This window comes from Corvus hawaiiensis, chromosome 1 (genome assembly GCF_020740725.1).
Source record: "Corvus hawaiiensis isolate bCorHaw1 chromosome 1, bCorHaw1.pri.cur, whole genome shotgun sequence".
Lineage (NCBI taxonomy): Eukaryota > Metazoa > Chordata > Aves > Passeriformes > Corvidae > Corvus > Corvus hawaiiensis.
In genome coordinates this window covers 10,566,488-10,586,647 of record NC_063213.1, presented here as the reverse complement: position 1 = coordinate 10,586,647, position 20,160 = coordinate 10,566,488, and the positions used below count along the sequence as shown (strand labels likewise).

At 42.2% G+C, this 20,160-nt stretch overlaps 2 protein-coding genes across 6 annotated transcripts; one reads left to right on the top strand and one right to left on the bottom strand.

The window, feature by feature from the left end:
* Positions 1-1,050: 1,050 nt before the first annotated feature.
* On the top strand, positions 1,051-7,311 carry IDI1 (isopentenyl-diphosphate delta isomerase 1). 5 transcript variants are annotated; one of them, XM_048287008.1, is made up of 5 exons: positions 1,051-1,162; positions 2,293-2,456; positions 3,458-3,550; positions 4,804-4,934; positions 5,490-7,311. In XM_048287008.1, exons 2-5 carry the CDS (start codon positions 2,315-2,317, stop codon positions 5,805-5,807), a joined length of 684 nt encoding a protein of 227 aa, XP_048142965.1. In that variant the 5' UTR covers positions 1,051-1,162; positions 2,293-2,314; the 3' UTR covers positions 5,808-7,311. The 5 variants fall into 5 exon arrangements, with proteins under 5 accessions (XP_048142965.1, XP_048142738.1, XP_048142656.1 ...); XM_048286781.1 differs by having other exon boundaries at positions 1,051-1,166; positions 2,296-2,456; XM_048286699.1 differs by having other exon boundaries at positions 1,051-1,166.
* Positions 7,312-8,366: 1,055 nt separating this feature from the next.
* On the bottom strand, positions 8,367-19,244 carry GTPBP4 (GTP binding protein 4). The gene is made up of 17 exons (XM_048286570.1): positions 19,139-19,244; positions 18,306-18,476; positions 17,059-17,162; positions 16,845-16,981; positions 16,142-16,242; positions 15,648-15,740; positions 14,949-15,140; positions 14,801-14,866; positions 14,020-14,109; positions 13,559-13,669; positions 13,224-13,301; positions 13,064-13,115; positions 12,341-12,441; positions 11,281-11,478; positions 10,320-10,385; positions 9,071-9,205; positions 8,367-8,594 (listed from the first exon to the last, which is right to left on the bottom strand). Exons 1-17 carry the CDS (start codon positions 19,184-19,186, stop codon positions 8,442-8,444), a joined length of 1,896 nt encoding a protein of 631 aa, XP_048142527.1. The 5' UTR covers positions 19,187-19,244; the 3' UTR covers positions 8,367-8,441.
* Positions 19,245-20,160: the final 916 nt, after the last annotated feature.

The window sequence follows — 20,160 nt, the reverse complement described above, 5'->3', positions numbered from 1 at the left end:
AAGGTGCTTAGTTATGGTGGTGTGAAGTTTCTAGGGGCTGGTATTGAAGTTTTTCTAGTTTGGTATCTGTGCATACCTAAACTGCCATACCTGACCAGTTCCTCTTGGCAGCCTGCCTGTGCTCCAGTCCTACCCAGAAAGTGTGTTTCATTCTCTGGCCTTCAAGCGCTCGCTGAGTCAGGCGATTTCAGAGCTTCCCACCAGCTGCAGCTGTCGGTGCAGGAGGGAGCGAGTATTCCCCGCCTCCCGTTGCCACAGGCTGGGATCTCTGTGACACACACTGAACCTCTCTAGATCAAAGGATGCTATTGTGGATCAAAGAAAACATCCAGGATTAAATGTGTCCTAAAGCCCTGTTACTCTGCAGTCCCGGGCTTATGGCCGCCACCCGAAACACTTCCACAACCGGGCAGACATTCGGTCCAGGAACTGTTTCCCACAAACACCGGCACATTCGGAGGAGCCAGTGCTTGGGCACAGTCCTTCGGTTTTCGTGGATGGGGTGAAAAGACAATAAGCAGCGCTGAATGTTAGAAATATTCAATCTTTAGACATTGCAATGGGCTGCCTAAGGAGGTGGTGGAGTCACAGTTTCTGGAGGTGTTTAAGCAAGGAGTGGATGCGGCACTCAGTGCCGTGGTCTGGCTGACAAGGTGTCGTTCGGTCATAGGTGGGACCCGACGATCTCAGAGCCCTTCTGCAGCCGAGTTGGCTCTGCGGCGCCCGGTGACCGTGGGCAGCCAAGGGCGGGCCGCTCCCGCTCCGGCTGTGGGCACGGCCGCCGCGCCGCTCCCATTGGCCAGCCCGCCGCCGCGCCGCTCCCATTGGCCAGCCCGCCGCCGCGCCGCTCCCATTGGCCAGCCCGCCGCCGCGCCCTGTCTCTATTGGCCATTCCGCCGCCGCGCCCTTCCCCTATTGGCCGCTCCGCGCCTGTCCCGCGATTGGCCGCGCGCGCCGCCGCTCCCGCCTGTCACGGGCGGCCTCGGCCCCGCGCCGCAGTGGGGCGATCGGGCGATGCGGTGACGTCAGCGCCGGGCGGCAGCGCCATTGGCGGGCGGGGCGTGACGAGAGATGTGGCGCGCGCTGCGCCGGGCCGGGAGCGGGGCTTCTTGGAGCGGCCCCGGCGTGAGGGGAGAGCGGCGGGTCCCGAGCGCACGGACAGGCAAGTGAGTGGGGAAGGGGACTGCGGGGACAGCTGCCGAGCCGGCCGAGGGCGGTCATCCTGCCCCTCAGCCCTGCTGAGGCGCATCCAGAGCGCTGTGTCCAGTTCTGGACTCCTCAGTACTAGGGAGACGTGGAGCTCCAGGAGCGGGTTCAGCGGAGGGCAACGAAGGTGATGAAGGGTCTGGAGTATATCTTACAAGGAAAGGCTGAGGGAGCGGAGCCTGTTCAGTCTCGAGAAGAGACAGCTGAGAGGGGACATCATTAGTATCTATAAATATTTATGGGAGGGTGCCAAGAGGATCATCCTTATTGCTGAGCAATAAGACGAGAAAGAGGTAACAGGCAGAAATTGATGCACAGGAATTTGCACCTGAACGTGAGGAAGAACTTCTTTACTGTGCAGGTGACCGTGCACTGGAACAGGTTGCCCAGAGACGGTGTGGAGACTCCCTCACCGGAGATAGTCCAGAACTGTCAGGATGCAATCCTGTGCCGTGTGCGCTGGGATGACCCAGATGGAGCAGGGAGGGTCACCAGGTGACCCCCTGTGGTCCCTTCCAACCTGACCCATTCGGGGATTCTTTGGGCTGCCGAGAGCACGCCCACGGCAGCAGAGGCTGGGGGCAGGGGAGGTGTTGCTTTGGAGGTGCCTCGGGTTCAAACCCTGGTACCGAGCCTTTACAGACGTGTGGAGGGGAGAAATCCTCTTGCACAGGATGCTCGGCGTCAAAAATGTAGCCAGAGTTAGTGTGCACAGCGTGCACAGGCGGTGGGGTGAGGCGAGGTGAAATTTGGAACTGGAATTCGGTTCAGTTATTCAGCTGACAGTCAGCTGCCACTGGCAGCCCATAAAAATGTTAGGCTCAGCATGGCTGTCTTGCAGCAGCTGCTGCAAGGGCTTCCTGAGAAATATAAATGTCTCAAGCACCTGCCAAGCGTTGCTATGTGATTTGTATTGTAGATAGGAAATTTCAGGAACCTAAAAGCGTGTAAACTCTCTCAAAATACGAGTGGTGTGCAATTTTTACACCATGTCAGAAAAACAAGCCATTTGGTTATTTCTCACACTCTGCCCAGAACCTTATGGATGTTGTTTTTAGTGAATGACTCTTCATTGTTTGTCTTCAGTAGAGTGTGTGCTACCATCACGATGCCTGAAGTAAACACAGATCAGCTGGATGAGCAGCAGGTGCAGCTCTTGGCAGAGATGTGCATCCTTATAGATGAAAATGACAATAAGATTGGAGCAGATACCAAGAAAAACTGTCACTTGAATGAAAACATTGATAAAGGTACGGCTTGCTTATCTTCTAATTGAACCATTAAGTTGATTAAATATTTTCAGAAGCGGAGTCATGATTAAATCAAAGCCTTAGTATCAAGTGAGTGTTGGATCAAACCAGAGCAAGTACCTTCCCATAGGGCCCTCCACCCCAGCATAAAATATCTGATGTTAAAATTCTGCAGTATGGAGGAACATTCAATTGGAGGCAGTTGCAAAGGAGAGAAATGTGTGATTGCACATACAAGCTTGATAAATATTTTTAATCACGTTTTGAAGATAAAATAGTATTTTTCCTATTATGGATATCTGATTCTATGTAGCTTTTTATAAAGAATGCTGTTTGCTTCTTTGCTGAGTTCTTTTCAAGTAGAAGAGGCTTTCATTTTGAAGTAGTTCACCCAGAGCTCTGCTTCAAACACTGCTAATAGGAAAGGGTTTAACTGATTTTGGGTTTATTTGAGGTTGGTCAGATGCAGCAGTGTCACATAGTAGAGTGTGACCTCCTTTTGTGTACTTGGGGAAGGCATCTTTCTGAAGAGTGAGGAATAACAGACTCAAAAGGTGAAGAAAACAGCAATTATACTGTTTTTAATGGAGCCTATTTTCCTTGTACTTCTGTGATGCTTGAAGGGTCTTGAAATTCTGTACAGTTTTTTAGGAATTTTTGAGTCATCTCTTTTTTTTTGTAAATTTATGGATGCCAAGCTCTATTTGGAAGCTTGCCCAAATGTGCACATTCGGAATGGTGAACTGAGCTTAGAAGAACTCCTCTGTTGCATTTTTGTTCTAGGCACTTTTCTAATTTCATAGTTTTTCATAAGCTGACATAGAAACCTGAATAATAGCTCTTGAGTTATTTATCAAATCCTTGGGTTTTAACATACATTAATTTTAGATTGGATTATGTAAAAATGAGGCCATTCTATGCCCTTAAACTATCTTCATATGTTTTTTTCTCTTCTGTGAAATATCTCCGTTTTGTTGTTTGGTTTTGTTTCTTTTTTTTAGGTTTACTGCACCGAGCTTTTAGTGTTTTCTTATTTAATACAGAAAATAAACTGCTGCTGCAGCAGAGGTCAAATGCAAAAATTACATTTCCAGGTTAGTACTGAAACATTATATTTATAAAAATGTTTTATTTAAATCAATATTTAAAAAAAAAAAAAAGTCAATCCAATCCTGCAGTGTAACTCATTATGAGGTTTTAGAATTTACTACTTTGGAGAGGACCTACTTCCAATACTTTTGGGAGTTCAAGATATCTTGTGGGTGAAGTGAGATAATGGGAGCACTCGTGTATGGTTATATATATTCTTGGGAAGTGGTTGTTCTGTGACATGTGATCCTGTTGATGCAAAGGCAGAGGGTGTGGTGTTTACCCCCATCTGCTGCAAGACGTTTGTTGGAGTTGAAGAAATGACTCTGGTAGCTGTGGAGTGTGTCCCACTCCACTGGTAAAAGCTGATGTGCAGCAGAGCTCTGGTGCTCGGGAGATCTGTGGACCTTTGTGTTGTCCTAACAAACACTTCTTCCAGAAGTGAGACTGTGTGGCCAAACTATGCAGTGCATGACTTTTGAACACTCCTGAACTATTGCTGACAAATGTAAATGGAGAGGCATAAAACTAAGGAGGGGAATAAAACAGGAATAGCTTAGATGAGACATGCTGGAGGGAGCATGAGGTTGTCTGTTGCAGAATTTTCAATGGAAAACAAAATCAAGTGTTTCTAACTTCAGGAAGGAAGATCTTTTTCTTCTTTCCAAGGGAATCTTTAGTAAAGAGATTGCTTTTAATTTTTTCTTTCACTGCTAACCAGTGAAAATGCTCAAGTGTGGTTTGTAGATATTCTATCTCTATTTTAGATGCTTTTGAGCTTGACTTTTACAGACAAAAGGTTGAAACAGAGTATGGATCGGTTGTCCTTTAAACACAGTTATAAACCTTGTATTTAATTCTACTTACTGTCAGCTGGTCTTGAAGCTCTGGGAATATTTTCAATATCCTGTAACATATAAACTCCCAAAAGTAATTTTAATTGGCATTTGAGAGGTAAACACGGTCTTTATAGACTAGCTCTCGAAGTTGTTGTGTTGGGGACAAGAATGCCTGTCCTCGTGTGTATCAAACACTAACCTGCTGAGCAGTGCTTGGCAGAGGCACATCCCAGTGCAAAATATGTAAAGGAAAATAAGAAGTGTAAATATCTTCTTCTGTGACCTTTCTCTGCAAAAGAGAGACAAAGCTGTCATGTGTTGAATAACTGGCTTCTGTCTCTGGGGGATTTTGGTGTTGTGGGGTTTTTTTCCTAAGTCCTTATAAGTGTCAAAAATGGATTCATCCAAACTTCTTGCAGACTGTTTTACCAACACATGTTGCAGTCATCCTCTAAGCCATCCACAAGAACTGGAAGAAAATAATGCCATTGGTGTTCGGAGAGCAGCACAGAGACGACTGAAAGCAGAGTTGGGAATTCCCATGGAGCAGGTAAAGGAAGGAGGGAGAAATGGGAATTCTTGCCAGTGTTTGCCAGTTTACAGACTGTGTCTGGCAGACAGAGTCAGCCTCAAACCTAAAAATGAGCTTATCTTTGGAGATGCAGAGAACTGAGTGAACTTCTGAGATCGCTGGAGGGCAGGCTTATACTTGGTCTGTCAGTATGTGTTTCTGACCTTGGCTTCAAGTAGTTGTCGAGTCTTTTCCTTGGGGGTAAGGGGTAGGTGCAAGTGTTTGTCTTCACCAGTGCTCACTGAGTGTGCAGTTGAGTCTGGTAAACGTTATTTAAAACATACCATATAGGAGAAATACACTTCAAGTGTTACAGGCTGAGTCTGACTAGAGAAATTCTGTGCAATTCATGCCATCAAAGCACTTTAAATTTTGTTTTCCTAGTGATTCTTTGTGAAAAAGTACATTGCCGTTGTACACTTGAGAAAAAAAAATTTCTAAGGAGGAGGATACCAGCTGATAAATGGTACTGCAATGCCCAGCAGTGCAATTCTCCTGGTCTGGCAGCGCTTCTGACATGTGATTTGGTTGTAGGTAACTCCCGAAGAGATCTCCTACCTGACACGAATACACTACAAGGCCAAGTCTGATGGGATCTGGGGAGAACATGAAATAGACTATATCTTGTTTGTGCAGAAGGATGTGACACTGAATCCCGACCCCAACGAGATCCAAAGCTACTGCTACGTGACACAGAAAGAACTGAAACAGCTCTTGGACAAAGCTGCCAGGAATGAAGTTAAGATTACTCCATGGTTCAAGCTGATAGCAGAGACCTTTCTTTTTAAGTGGTGGGATAACCTGAGTAACTTGAACAAATTTGTTGAGCATGAAAAAATACACCGAATGTAAATAGCTGGGATGAAAGGTGCTGAAGGCTAACAACGATGTGTTGTCCTATTAACACTGATAAATCATGACTTAAGTGCAGAGAATTGGTCCACATGGAGCATGTTTAATTTATACAGATGTTGTTATAGCCAATGTTTTTTCTTCTTCTTCATCATCTCTTCCCCCTCCTCCTCGGTTCTCTTGGGTGAGTTAAGCTTGATCTCATGTAAAATGGGTAACAGTAGCATGAAACCCCTGGGTTCCTCTTCCTCCATTGCCTGGTGAAAGATCCTCAGCCTGTGTGTGCCCTGCACACCTGGGAGGGAGCCTGGGCACCTCCTGCCCAGCTCAAGCAGAAGAGCTGGGGTGTTCCCACTGAACTTGGCCACGCCTTAAATAGTGATTACACGATTGTGGGCTCTGCTGTGATGTTAAGACCAGTTGCCAGAAGAAAAAAAAAACAATTCAAAGTAATCAGGATTATTTTTAATTGCAGAAAGCAAATCTCTTCAGCTACTGTACTCTATTATTAACCAAACCCATAAAAGCTTAAGTAATTGGATTGTCTGTGTGGAGTGAGTTTGACTTTGAAGTGCTGACATATGTGATAACACTTTAGATAATAAACAGTGTTTGGGGTCTTTTTCCCCACCAGGCTTCTCTGATTAGCTAAGTACTGGACATCTCTTAAATTAAAAAAAAAAAAAAGGTTAATTACACCAAATGTAAATGGTAGCTGTCTAATGCCAGTAGTCTGTCTTTGGAGACAGGATATGCACTAAATGGCTCTTCTCAGTTTTCCAGGAAACAAAGGCATCTTGATACAAGGGCTTTTCTTTTCCCGTAATAGTCATTCCCAGACAACTCAAACCCACTGAACCCCAAAATTCAAGACTGACAATTTGTGGGCTTACAGTGGGTCTTGATGTCATTTAATTAGAAATTGTACCAGAGTACCAGAGCTAATCCTTTTTGATCTTGCAGTCAATTGCTAGTAACATGGAAGGCTTTTTTCAATGAGACAAATACTTAAAGGTGCTTCAATTTTAATTACAGATTCGGGAGGGAGGATCCCCAAAGAAGTTTGTGATTTCTTCTGTTAGCACACTACTCAGGCTAGGTTTCTTAAGCTCTCCCAGAGCCTGATGAAATAGGATGTTTGTCATTCCACTTCTCATTGCAAGTAAACCGTGGTTTTAACAAGTCTGTCTGAATTCGGGGTAAAATTAACTTTTTCCAGTGGTCAGGGTTTCTCTTTCTCATCCCAATTGTGACTGCAGCACTGAAGTTTCTGTGTACTAGCACCTCCAGAGGTTCGACACGTAGAGGTTTTAGAGCCAAGTTTGTACGTGGGCCAGAACTGATGTGTTGTTTCAAAGCAAATTATATCGGGTGAGGGGACAGTGATGTGACGTAGCAGCTCTCTTGAATTCAGTGCTGTCAGCCATGGTACCCAGCTGTAGGTACGGAGTAGTTTTCAAATACTTTTTAAATCTAACTTTATAATTAAAACACCTTACCTAAACCCTTGGACTGTTGTTTTCTTTTCAGATGTGAAGCCGTAAGGAGAATAATCTCTGTCATTGCCACACTATAAGCACCACCCTGCCCATTAACCACCACTGAAGCAGCACGATATGGGCGGGGCAGCAGGGCACAGATCTACTGAAAAGAAGTTCTGTTTTTCTAGTTCAGCTTGGAGAAAAAGCTGGCAAAGCAGATCCTAAAGTAAAAATACTGTGCATAAGAGAAGTTTTGCTTAACAGTTCCTCAGAGGCTCCCAGAAGTTTATAATGCATCGTTTTACAAACCTCTAGGTAACCATTGACCAAGTAGGAACAAAAAGGAAATATTTCACATTTGACAATATATTTTGAGCAGAGACAGAATTTTGTCTATCAGGTCCTGAAGGGAAAATGTCTTGCTAAGCCAAGGATGGCAGTAGCATATGTTTGGGACAAAATTTCAGTCTGATCCTCATTCTCTACATATCTGAAATATTAATACTAATGTGAAATATTTGAAGTTGTAAGGTGTAACCTTCCCTGCCCACGCTGTTTTAGGTTATTACAGATGGCAGGTTACTACCAGAACTGCAGCTGCTCCTCCAGTCACCCTGTATCTTAGTAAAGTGGCAGCATTTCTTCCCTGTTTCAGTGCACAAACACAAGCTTTGTGCAGTCCTTGTTGGTGTCCCACTACTTCCCCACTAATTTCAGCCTTCACCAGCAATGTAAATTCATCACAAAGAATTACTTTGTGTGCAGCAATCCAAACCTTACTGAACCCAGGCCATTAAAGGTAGTTTAACAACGTGTACACACTTCTAGATTTAAACTTATTTAAAATTAGTTTTGTATAGAAATATAAATACTTTACTGATACATGAAAATCAGGAATAAGAACATGGAAGAAAGTATTTTTTATGTCTGTTTATAAATGGCTGCCACTAGTATTGAGAAATTTCTCATGGTATTGGTTGGAACTGCACCATCAAGGTATTGAAACACTGAACTTGAAGTATCTTAACCACTAACACAAAACACCAAGTACTACCAAAACAGATGACAGGACTAGAAATGAGTTTTAATAAATTTAATTTTGATTTTAAATTTGATTTTTTGATTAGCTTCTAATTTTTATTCAGAAGACTGCTTATCTTCTCTGTGTTTTACCAGATTTTCTCTTCCCAGCCAGCAGATGTTTTGGCTTCAAGTTAAATATGTGCCTGTCTGCCTCTCCTTTCCTGCCCAGGCGGTTCATTTTCTTTTGAGCTTTCTTTGCCATGATCTTGACCTTCTTCACCATCTATTTAAAAACAAACAAACAAACATGCAGAGTAACTTCCTCAGTAACTCAGGCAACAAGCTTTACCTTTAAAAAAACCCTGGATGGTTTTATCAAGGACAACACCAACTCTAGAGCAGTATCACTGCAAGTGACACTAACCCTCCTTAGCAAAATTTTTTCCAGTACACTAACAGAGGATCATGCTATCCCTGGAATTCCTCTCTTACTAACAGTGGAACTCCATAGTTCGCATAATTTTTCCTTCAGATTTGCTTTTAGAGACAAAAATTAAAATGCTCTTCCTTGGTCTGTATGATTACATGTTATTTTTTGGAAGGAAGTACAGAAACATAGAGTCCAAATGAAAAGATGGTGAAGCTGCAGAGAGAACGAACACAAATTCTGGACAACCAACCAGCCTACTGTGAAGTTTCCCAGGAGCTAGTCTAGGTACAGTCACACTGGCTGAGCTGCCATACAGGTAAATAACAAACCTTTTCATCCCGAAGGCCGGACACGTCCCGTGGTGTGCGAGAGCAGCTGCGACTGCGTGACACCGACTTGGGGGTTTCAGACTCATCCCGTTTACGCTTCCTCGTGGTACTGCGGGACCTTCTCACATAATGTGCCTGAAATTGAAAACATAATTTAACCATGGAAGCCAGAAACAATCAGTGCATTTCTAATCAGAGTAATAGGAAAAACAGGAAGTGGATTGCTGTGATAAATTATATTGGTTATTCCGTAGTAACATAAAGATCTTGACAGCTGTTGGTCACTGCCTCTCTGTCCTACAGGAACACTCAAATTTCAGTGAATATTAGCTTTTTCTCCTCCATAATTACGAACTCCGGTTTTCTCTTTTTTGGGGGGGGGGGGAGTAGACTCATAAGTAATTAATACAAAGATACAAATTAATGGATAGCAACACTGAAGCAATTTTGCAACAGCAAAAAAGCAATGAAGAAACTTACCCCAATTAGTGTCCTGTGTAAAGGGCAAAACCATAAAGATTTTCAGACATGAAAACTTATCATGTTATAGCTAAGTATTACATTCCTTCTCACTGAGATCACTCCTGCATCAACATGGCATGGCAGCTCTGAGAACCATAAATGCTTGCTCCAGATGTGTAGTGTTGACAGTCCTTGTTTCCTAGCTAACTCCTTGATTAGCTAAAGAATTAGAGGTCTCAAGATCCAGGGAGTTGTGATACTGCTGGATTTGCTGTACAAAATGAATTTTTTTTTTATTTCTGTTAAAATGAAATGCCTCCTGAAGGCCAGTCTCTGAAGTACTTTATCTGCCTTACATTTAAAGATGCCAGCTGCCCTCAAAAACTTCAATTACAGTTCATGGAATTAATGAACTATAAAAAATAGACCTGATCTGTTGTTATACTATTTCTGACACAGTAGAGTCTCATCCAACAAAGCAGACTTGAAAATTAAGAAGTATGTTTAGCCAAGCCTGTTCTCAAATCCTGCACAAGTTCCAAGAAAGCAGTGCACATATATATATATGATTCTTGATAAATGTTAGTTTATTTTTTCAGCTTACCCTATGTGCTTTGCTCATGTTATTAAAAAAATTCCAGTACCAACTGCATCATCTGCAGCTCCTATTTCATCCTTAATAGATCCTATCTCTCTCTTGTGCCAACTATTATAAGCATTTCAACTGTGCTCAAAGAAATTTAAGTCTCTTTTAGATAAATATTATGTTTAATTAGCAAAAACTTACATCATCTTTATTAGTCATGTCAAGTCCAAGATCAGTCATTTCTTTCTCTAGCACCTTCCTCTGGACCTGTAAAAACACAGTTAAGAAAACATGTTTCTTTCAGAAAAGAATGGTCCCACCTTATCTTTTGTCTCAATACACCACCACAAGTCCATTATATTAACTATATATTTTTAGCTTTATCACAGCCACAAGCAGATACTTGAAGTCCTACCTTCACATTTCGTTTTTTGCAACTTAATTTTCTTCACCCATAAATTCTGTTTCACAGGATTGCAATGGCCCGGCATTTCCTAAAGATCTTATAAATACATTGCCTTTCTGGGGGAAGCTGACAAGGAGAGGTATTTTGGTCAAAAATGTTTCCTTTTCTCCTAAAAGGCACACTCTCTGGAGAAGGTGAGAGCTATTGGGGGCAACAGCAGCTAGATTCATTTTCTCAAAGTGTCTAGTTATCAGTTTACTATTTTGCAATTGTCCCGGACTGGTCAGAAGAGACTCTGCCATCAGAAAGCGTGATACCTGGCTTCCAAAAAGACACATGACCTTTTCCAGAACTGGGAGAGGCCCGTAACAAATTTTACATGATTGTGATTTTAAATAATTACCTAATTCTTATACTTATTTTAATTTAAAACAAAAAGATAGTAATAACAATTACAATGAAACAACCCACTTAACACGAACTAAATCACACTGAAAACCTTTTCTGCAATATATATGGAATTTTACAAGATGCACTTGTGTACAGTGACACACAAGAAAAAGGGCTACTATCCCTCACTTGGTGTGGCCTCCACAGCTAAGCAGTCACCAGAACTCCCAGGACAGAAGAATGCAAGCAGTGGGAGGGCCAAGTATGAGAAAAAGTCACCAGTTCCACTACCTGATAGTGATACATGCTTTCATGATGTTGTTACACATCTGCAGGATTTTGTTACAGAACATGTTCTACACTCACCTTTTTAGCTGTTCTAGGCATCCTTGGACCGTGAACGTCTTTTTCCTTTGACTGCAGGATTTTCAGTTTCTTCTTTTCTCGGATCTGTCTCGCCAATTGTCTGATTTCCATCATTTCTTCATCTTCACTTTCTGGTTCACTGTCATATTCTCCAGCAGCTTCTCTCAGCTCTTCCTCTTTCTCCAATTCTTCTAGTTTCTTCGATTTTGAAGAGATAAAATGGGGATCAGATCCTTGACTTACAATCCTCAACATTACATTTTTGCATGGTCTTGGGCCATGACAGCCCAAGAAGGAACTACATAATCTGACAATGACCCTCTGAGCCACACGTAACTGAGCTGGTGATGGAGATCACTGTGAACCCATGGCACAGCCCTGTGCAGACTAACTCCATCACACCACATCATCACTTGGCTAAATTTGTGTGGCTGCCCAAAGCTGCCCAGAGTGTGACAGCAGCTGTACTATCCTGTGAGCTGTGCTTGCTGTGCCATTTCTGGAAACAGACTCCGAAAAACCCTTCTCTTTCAATGTTCAGCATGAGTCCAGAACACGAGCAATTCAGAGGAACTCAACTGCGTAACTGGCAGGCTCTGTGGGCTGCACTCACCACTCCTTCTTAGCAACCAGCAGGAAATCCAAACAGTGCTTGTTATTAAATACAAATGTTACAAATTGAGCATTCAGTCCATTTCCTCCATAAACATAAATCTGATGGATGAATTTCATATTCTTAAAAATTAATAAAGTTTGATAGCTACATTTCTGTAGCTGTAGTCAAAGAATGAAGAGAAAACTTGTAGTGCAAACCTCGTATGTTAGAATGGAACAGGTAAGATCACCGTCATTCTGACAAGGTGAAGCAATTTTCCATTCTTCTGAAATTCTGACCGTGATCATTCAAAAAATAGTATCTTTTCCCATGACAAGTGCAGACAACGTAAAAAAGAACAGGTTCTCATTGTACATTGTTTTTAATCTACAAATAGTAATTGACATTAAACAAATAAGGGATAAAGATGAAAGAAAAGCATAAGGCAAAAAATGGAAAACTCACTCTCATTATATCTGGATCTATGTAGTCAAGTATATTATGGCCTTCCCATATCTCTGGAATCTTATCATATTTCTCAGATGAATTCATTAAGTCCCAGTATTCTTAAAAATACAACAAAAGTTGATAAAGAGACAAAAATTAATTTCAAAGAATGTTCCGTGACAAAAAACAACAATCAGAACACACACACACAAAAGAAGTGCCCTATCCCTAAGAATCTGGCAGCACCTCTGCCATATAAATATTTCTGATCTCCATCCCACTGCCAAAGATTATTCAGTAATGGCATGACCCACTGCCCCAAGACATGCTAGGCAACAAATATCCAGCTGAAACACAATACATGCAGTCTCTTTCATATTGATACTTTCTTAACAAAGAGAGCATCAGAAATTAATGAAGTACTACAATACAGAATGGAAAGAAAAAATCACTGGTCTGAATCATCTGACCAGTCATTTTATGTCTGTGACATGAGTGGGAAACAACTAAGTGACATCACAAAACACACCACTAAAGATCACCAGTTCTGGAACAGAAGGATAGTGTGCAATGAAATGTGGCACTGGCATTTAGTCGAAAGGAATCAGGTTTAGGTATTCCCCCTTAACGCTGGAATAGCCACAGTTTACTGCTTACTACTACTAACTACTACTAACTACTACTAACTACTACTACTACTACTACTACTACCACCACCACCAATTCTTATGTCATACTTACTCTGCAGATCCAAAATATAATCATCTCCCATTTCAAGTTCAATATCTCTCTCCTGCAAAGACATACATGGCTTTAGGTACCATCTAATTTAGAAGCAATGGACTAATACAGCAAATTTAAAACCCAGCTGCTGATTTCCTGATTTAGAGATGCCACTTACCAATTTCCTCCTGGGAGTGTCTACTTCCATGCGTTTCTTACGTGCTACTACTCCCTCAGGTATAAAAGGCAGTCGCTCCTGGAATAAATCCACCCCAACAATAAAGGGAAAAGAAGTTCACATCAATGTTTTTTTACACTGCTATAAATCACCAGCTGCACTGTAATGTATTTTTGAAGAATACAAAATCCCAAGCTCCCACCGGAAGGGCACTTAGAGATAATAAATTAGAAAACTTCATCATATGAATCTATTCACAGATTAACAATGACAGAATTCTTACCCTACTTAAGAAGTACTGGAAATACATTAAATAGTGCAAGCATGTAGCATACCTTGTTATCTCTTTTGGTTGGCATGGCCAAGTGTAATCTATTCAGTACTTCATTCACTTTGTTTCCTTTCATTTTAGTATCAACACGATGGGCCAAGAGTCTGTCACAGGCCTGAAAGTGCACGTAAGGTGAGGAATGAAGCCTTTTAGACACAGCAGGCATTCAACCGCAAATATCTAGCGACACACTCTCTTATTATCTTATACTTCTAACTCTCAAGAAAGCATCCAATTATTTTATATAAAAAGTATCATGGGAGGATGCATTTGCAAGTACGTGTTTTTAACAGGACTCAGAAAAAAATCACAATTTAAAAATAATTATTATGACATTATTTTCCATTTTCACCCAAGCTCACTGAGGCGCAACAAGGAAAACATTTTTAAAGTTTATCGCTATAATGCAGTTTAACTGAGATCAAGTTCATGCAAGTGAAGCAAAATGTTAGAGAAGGCACCTACCTCTGTTTTAACTTGGATTACACCTTCTTCAGTTAGAGTACTTGTCTCTATTACGGAAAATCCTTCTGCTTCAAAAGCTTCAAATATTTTCTAAAATTGAAAAATTTTCCCAAATAATAACATCCTGTGCATTTCTTTCTATACCAATACATTAAGACCAGAAATCTTAATCCAGTATCAATACATGCAATGTATTAGTATTTTATTAGAACGTGTTTCTAAAAAGACGACAGAAAGTTTACAATTACAGTTCTATTTAGTCTCTTTCTTTTATAAACAAGTAACTACTTTATAAAAGGCACCTATAAATGACCCAAAAGGGGAAAAAAGAGAAACACAAATTCTATGTGCTTTAACCTGTAGATACAAAAGAACTAGGTCTGCAGGACCTTTTATTGCAACTGTTCAGCAACACCTGTCAGTATAGTGCTCACTGTCTCTGAACTGTCACTGAACTGGTGAGTGAGTAAGGCTACTGTCTAACTTCCAATTACAGCAGTAACTGAAAGTTCTCACAGCATCAGAGATTTCTGAAACCATTAAGAACCTGCCTTCTGTTTGGCATTTACAATATTCAGGCAAGGATCTACATTAGACAGTACTAAAGAAAGATGGGGTCAAGACCTGCAAAAAGCTACTTTCCACTGCACTACTAGGGCAGTTCAATAGAGAAATATCATGTAAGTTTTGCCCAGTACAAATTATAACCATCTACAACTCACACACACACAGTATTTTTGGTAAACATCAGAAGATGAAGAGGTGAGAGAAATATCCTAACCTGACTGTCTTCAGGAAGTTCTGAAATCCTCTTCACATCGCATTTGTTTGCAACGATTATAAGTGGCTGGTAAGAAAAAGCAAAATCTTAATTCAAGTTACCATGTTATAAAACACTGGGGTTTATTAATAATGTGAACCAAACACACCTTGTTAGCAAACAATGGCTTAATATTTTTGAAAAGCTCCACCTGCTCCTCTAGGCTATGCCCACACTGCTCAGACACATCCATCACGTAGAGCACAGCAGCACGCAGATGTGCCAGGGCAGTGATAGCCTGCATCTCAATGGTGTTCCTGTCCTCCAGGGGATGATCCAAAATGCCAGGGGTATCTACAACCTAAAATTAACATCATTAAGTCAGGTGTTATTGATCAGCTATTGCAGAACACGTGCTTGATTGTTCATCAATATTGTCTTTTTTAAGACAGCAATACTTTCTCCTTTCAGTCACAAATAGGACTGTGAGCTCTGCCAAACAGAATCTGAAAATGGAGAAACGGGATAAGAATGAGGTTTCAGCATAACCAACACTCCAAGTATTGCAGAGGAAGGGAAAATGCTGCCCCAGCCTGGCCCAGAATTTGACAGTGATAAAAAGTGATCTGGCTTTAGTCAGTGATTCCATTTCCCATCTTCCCTCCAATCGAAAACAGACCCATACACGTACATTTTCAGAACAGGTTTTGACTGCTGCCCTCATTCGGCATGCTGTACCTTGCCAAGCAGCTGTCACACACAGCATGTCTCATCCAGACAAAAAAATGCAACTCCCATGGCAAAAAGGCAAATCAGACTATAACCAGCTCACTCTTTCAAGAAAATGCAAAACAGTAACAGTTCTTACCTGCCAGCGTAGATACTTATAATCCATATGTCCCACAAAGAGAGATTTCGTGGTAAAGGCATACGGCTGCACTTCTACATCTGCTCTTGTAACCTTGAAACAAGATTTAGTCACACACATTTATTTAAAATTTTCTGAAGTTGCAAACAGTATATCATAATTATAACAGACTTCCTTTGCTACACAGGGAAAAAAAAAAGCTAAAAAATGTTATTCTAGCTTCTCTGCAAGCAAATGCTTGTCAAATGCAAGCAAATGTCTGTCAGAAAATATGCTAATGGGATGCTATTTTGGAAAAGATAAGGACTTTAAAGAGTGAAATCTATCATAATTTCCCATTTATTCCTCCAGGAATTTCATTCAACCTCTCCTCACACATTTAAACTTGCTACTGCTCACATCAGACACTGCCACGATATCAAATTGTTTAGAAGTTACCTTATTTTAATTACATGGTTATCTCAGTATTATTTATGGAAAAACCACTCACATACCTTATTTATAAAGCTGGATTTCCCAACATTTGGGTAGCCACACAACAGAAGAGTTCGTGTGTTGGGATCAATGGTCGGCAAACGAGACAAATGTTGTCGCACTGAAATGTTAAAAGATTTTTTAAAATATCTGTGATAAATTAAGTTTTACTGAGATGGGGTAAAAATACATATGCTGAATTTTTTACATAAAAATTAGTAACATTTCTGATATAACACAATCATTTATGAAAGTGTGTAATAGTTTGCAGACTCCACCAAGTATCTACATACAACAAAAATAAAATTTCATAAATATTTAAGAAATGAATACCACTGTCTTATAGCTAGAATGATTCCACCAAATCAGGCAATGTAACCTGAAGGACTAATAAGTCTGAAGTAAGGAGTAGTGTTTGCAAAATCTTTAGCAATTATTTTTCACATATATGTTAATGAAAAGAATGGTAAGTAAAAGCATGGCTGTGACTTTTGAACAAAGAAAAAAGTTTTATCACTGTTACTAATACCATACCATTTAAAAAATACTCAAAGAGAAAACTATTTTGTTGAAAAATAAAGTAAGTATTTGGGGATTTTAAAACTGTTTCTGTGTTTCCTGGATCTGTAACCTGTACTAAACGCATTCTTCTATATGCTATTAAGCATAATAAACTTTATATCCAATTCACATGCCTTTTTTCAGCCCAGATGTAACACCAACCTTGCTCCAAATACTCCAGGCTTTGTTTCTGTCTCTTGATGATGGTGCACATGCGTCCCAGGGCCGCCCGCTTGAGCTGCTTGCAGCGGTACAGAGAATCTCCGTACTTCATGAGCCGCACGTAGTCCTTGGCAACACTGCAGGCACAGGAAAGCAGAACTCAGCCACCAATCCACCAGGCACGTACAAAAGCAAAGAAATCAGTGCCCCTTACTTGTCAATCAGATTCTTGGCAATATTGATCTGCCCCAAAGCCAGCTTGTAGTGATCTTTGTCATACAGAACATTCATCAGATCCGCGTAAAAAGGATGAATATCCTAAAACAAAAGCACAGTATTAAATTTAGTCTCGTGTTTTCTTTCTTCAAGAGGACTATTTCTTGGACATTATGTAAGTTCTACTTTTTTCTCCAGTACAGCAATACAATGATGCTAAAAGCCAAACAGTTTTCACTACTATCTGATGTAAGAAAAATAATCTGCTTGGTCATTAAATCTATGAACCTTAATCGCTCTGAATTTCTTCTGGAGACACATCTTTGACTTACTCATACAGAGTTTCCATTTGATCTTTTGCTTTCTAAAATACTTCAAACTTTGAAGTCTTTTTTTCAAGTAAAAAACTTCAAGAAGCCAACAGAAATTGTCTCTAAAAGGAAATTCATATTATAGCAGAAACACAGCAATACTATTAATTCCTTTTTTTTCTCCTGAGTGCTACATCAAAATGGTATACAAGACTGGATAAAAAGGGTTTTTTAAATGCCCAAATAAATCCTCACATTTTCAAGGAAGTGGCATCTCTGGTGCAAATCTTTTAAACAAGAGTATATCAGCTAGATATGTATTTATCTGAAGAAATTTCATCATGTGATGTTGAAAAAAACCCCCAGAAGATATTTCTGCGAATTATGGAGCAACACTCACTGGATATTAAATTATCAAGAAAAACAATTTAACAGGTCGACAATGTCAGCATGAGCAGAAAACTGCCCATAAAAAAGTCCCACTGGACACATGGATCCAGTGGCAGTTGTTGGAAGTTAATACTGTGTTTCCAATGCAACCCTTTATGGGGCTGAGAACAACATTTGTGTTGTCAAAGTAACTCCTGAAGATATATTATGGTATTTCTTGCTTTCTGCATGTATTTTCTACGGAAGACTAACCGTAAGTGCAGTGTCCATATGCACACACAAAGAAGAAATAGGCAGACACAACATACTTTTAAAAACCCCCCCATTTTCTCTTCATTCAACAGCAACTACTAGCAAACATATTTGATCAGCTAAAAGCTCATAAAATCCAACCTCTAATGACCATCCACGGGCTAGACTTCTGTTCTTAGCAGGAAAATGCTACTTTTGCAGTACAGGCTTTGCCCACAACTACTCACAGTAAAGTCTACTGGAAATCAGCTGAACTGTCTACAGTGAAATCGGCAAATGAGAAAACACTTACATCTAACTTCGGGAAATCTGTTAAGATCTGAGTGAGTCTGTCGTGGTAATTCTGTTGGGTATATTTGACTTTTCGCATATAAAAATGTCGAATCCGATGGATTTGATAATGTTTATGAATGACAGTTGGGGTCTTTCGCTGAGTCTTTGACAATGTCAAATCTATGAAGTCCTGCAATCAAGGAAACATGATTAATTACACAAAACGTCACGTTCTTGTAAAGGCAACAATTTTATGTTGGTGGAGGAGCAGCTGACGAGTGAACTGCATCCACAGTTCGACACGTATGTTTAAGGACAAGCAGAAATAAGCAGTTTGCATATTCCATTTCAAAGAACCGCGGGCTGCCCCCGGCCCAGCCGCCCCAGCTGGTCCGAGCCCTGCGGGGAGTTCCCCTCACCGGGCTTAATTTAAAACCCCTTCCTCAGACTGGCAAAGGACTTTATTTTGAACGAAGACGCTGCGATAAGGTTCATATGATGAGGTTCGGTTCAGGTTTGGGGGGATTTTTGTGGGGGCCATCCCGACAGCCCCGCAGGGAGAAGCGCGGCCTCAGAATCCCTGCTCAGGATCGTCTCTGACAGGACCCCCCCGACACTGTACATGGTATGGGCCGCCGGGCCCAGCAGCGCCAGCCCAGGGCGAGTCCACGGCTCTCGCGGGAGGGGAAAGAGGCGAAGGCCGACACCACGCCGGCACCGCGGAAGGGGCAGGAGGGCAGCGCGGTCCTCGGGAACCGCCGGGCGGGAGGGACGGCCCGGTGCCGGAGGGCGCTGAGGGCCGGGGCAGGGACAGGGCCGGGGCGGACAGGGGCCGGGGCAGCGCGGCCGTACCTTGGCAGACGGAACCACCGTGATCTTCTTGAAGTTGTAGAGCGCCATGGCCACCGCCAGCGCCGCGCCACGCGCCGGAAAGGAAGCGGGACCCGGGCTCTCGCGAGAGCTCCGCGCGTCCGGCCCGGGAGGGAGGGGAAGAGAGGGGAGCAGAGGAGGGAAAGAGGGAGGGAAGGAGGGGGAGAGAGAGAGGGAAGAAGAGAGAGAGAAAGGGGGGACGGAGGCAGCCTCTTGGGGTTGAGTCCGGGTGTTGCCAGAGAAACACTTGACCGCGAGCAGGATTCGAGCAAGGGCTCCTCGATGTGATGGTTCAGGGCAGACATGGCTTGTGCCCGTAGGGCCGAGAAGGCAAAATACACCGTCTCCCTGTTGACCGATGTGTAAAGGCTGATTTCCATTAGCACGAAGGAGCAGAGAATAAGGATGGGGAAAGGGACCCCAAAAGCCTTATCGGGGCCAAGGGGCCCCCGACTGGCCTCCTCCCCAGGCTGTCCGAGCTGGCAATCAGCGCTGTCCAGAAGGGGCACCCACCAGGTGGGTCTGCAGGAGCAGCCCTCTGGGTTACCTGGGGGATACCTGGAAGAACATCCTGGGATTGTGCAAGAATCACAGAATAACAGAATCAGTTAGGTTGGAAAAGACCTCTGGGGTCATCGAGTCCAAACACCACCATGTCAACTAAATGCCACTTTGCCACATTCTTAAATCTTTCCTTAAACACTTCCGGGGACAGTGACTCCACCACCTCCCTGGTCAGCCTGTTCCAATGTCTGATCATCCTTTCTCTGAAGAAATTCATCCTAATGTCCAACCTAAACTTCCCCTGGCGCACATTGAGACTATGTCCTATTGTCCTGTCGCTGGTTGCCTGGGAGAAGAGGCCAAGCCCCACCTGGCTGCACCCTCCTTTCAGGCGGTTGTAGAGAGTGATAAGGTCCCCCCTGAGCCTTCTGTTCTCCACGATGAACAACCCCAGTTCCCTCACCCGTTCCTCATATAATTTGTGCTCCAGACCATTCCTC

What these genes read in the sequence shown, in the direction of transcription:
- GTPBP4 (XM_048286570.1), bottom strand. Translation starts at nt 19,186, where the DNA reads ATGGCGCTCTACAACTTCAAGAAGATCACGGTGGTTCCGTCTGCCAAG. An exon ending in ATAAGTATCTACGCTGGCAG is followed by an intron (nt 15,141 to 15,647) that starts GTAAGAACTGTT and finishes TGTTAATTTTAG; the next exon opens with GTTGTAGATACCCCTGGCAT. An exon ending in ACATGACTAATAAAGATGAT is followed by an intron (nt 9,206 to 10,319) that starts GTAAGTTTTTGC and finishes TTTCAATTTCAG; the next exon opens with GCACATTATGTGAGAAGGTC.
- IDI1 (XM_048286699.1), top strand. Translation starts at nt 1,072, where the DNA reads ATGTGGCGCGCGCTGCGCCGGGCCGGGAGCGGGGCTTCTTGGAGCGGC. An exon ending in GAATGAAAACATTGATAAAG is followed by an intron (nt 2,457 to 3,457) that starts GTACGGCTTGCT and finishes TCTTTTTTTTAG; the next exon opens with GTTTACTGCACCGAGCTTTT. An exon ending in TGGGAATTCCCATGGAGCAG is followed by an intron (nt 4,935 to 5,489) that starts GTAAAGGAAGGA and finishes ATTTGGTTGTAG; the next exon opens with GTAACTCCCGAAGAGATCTC.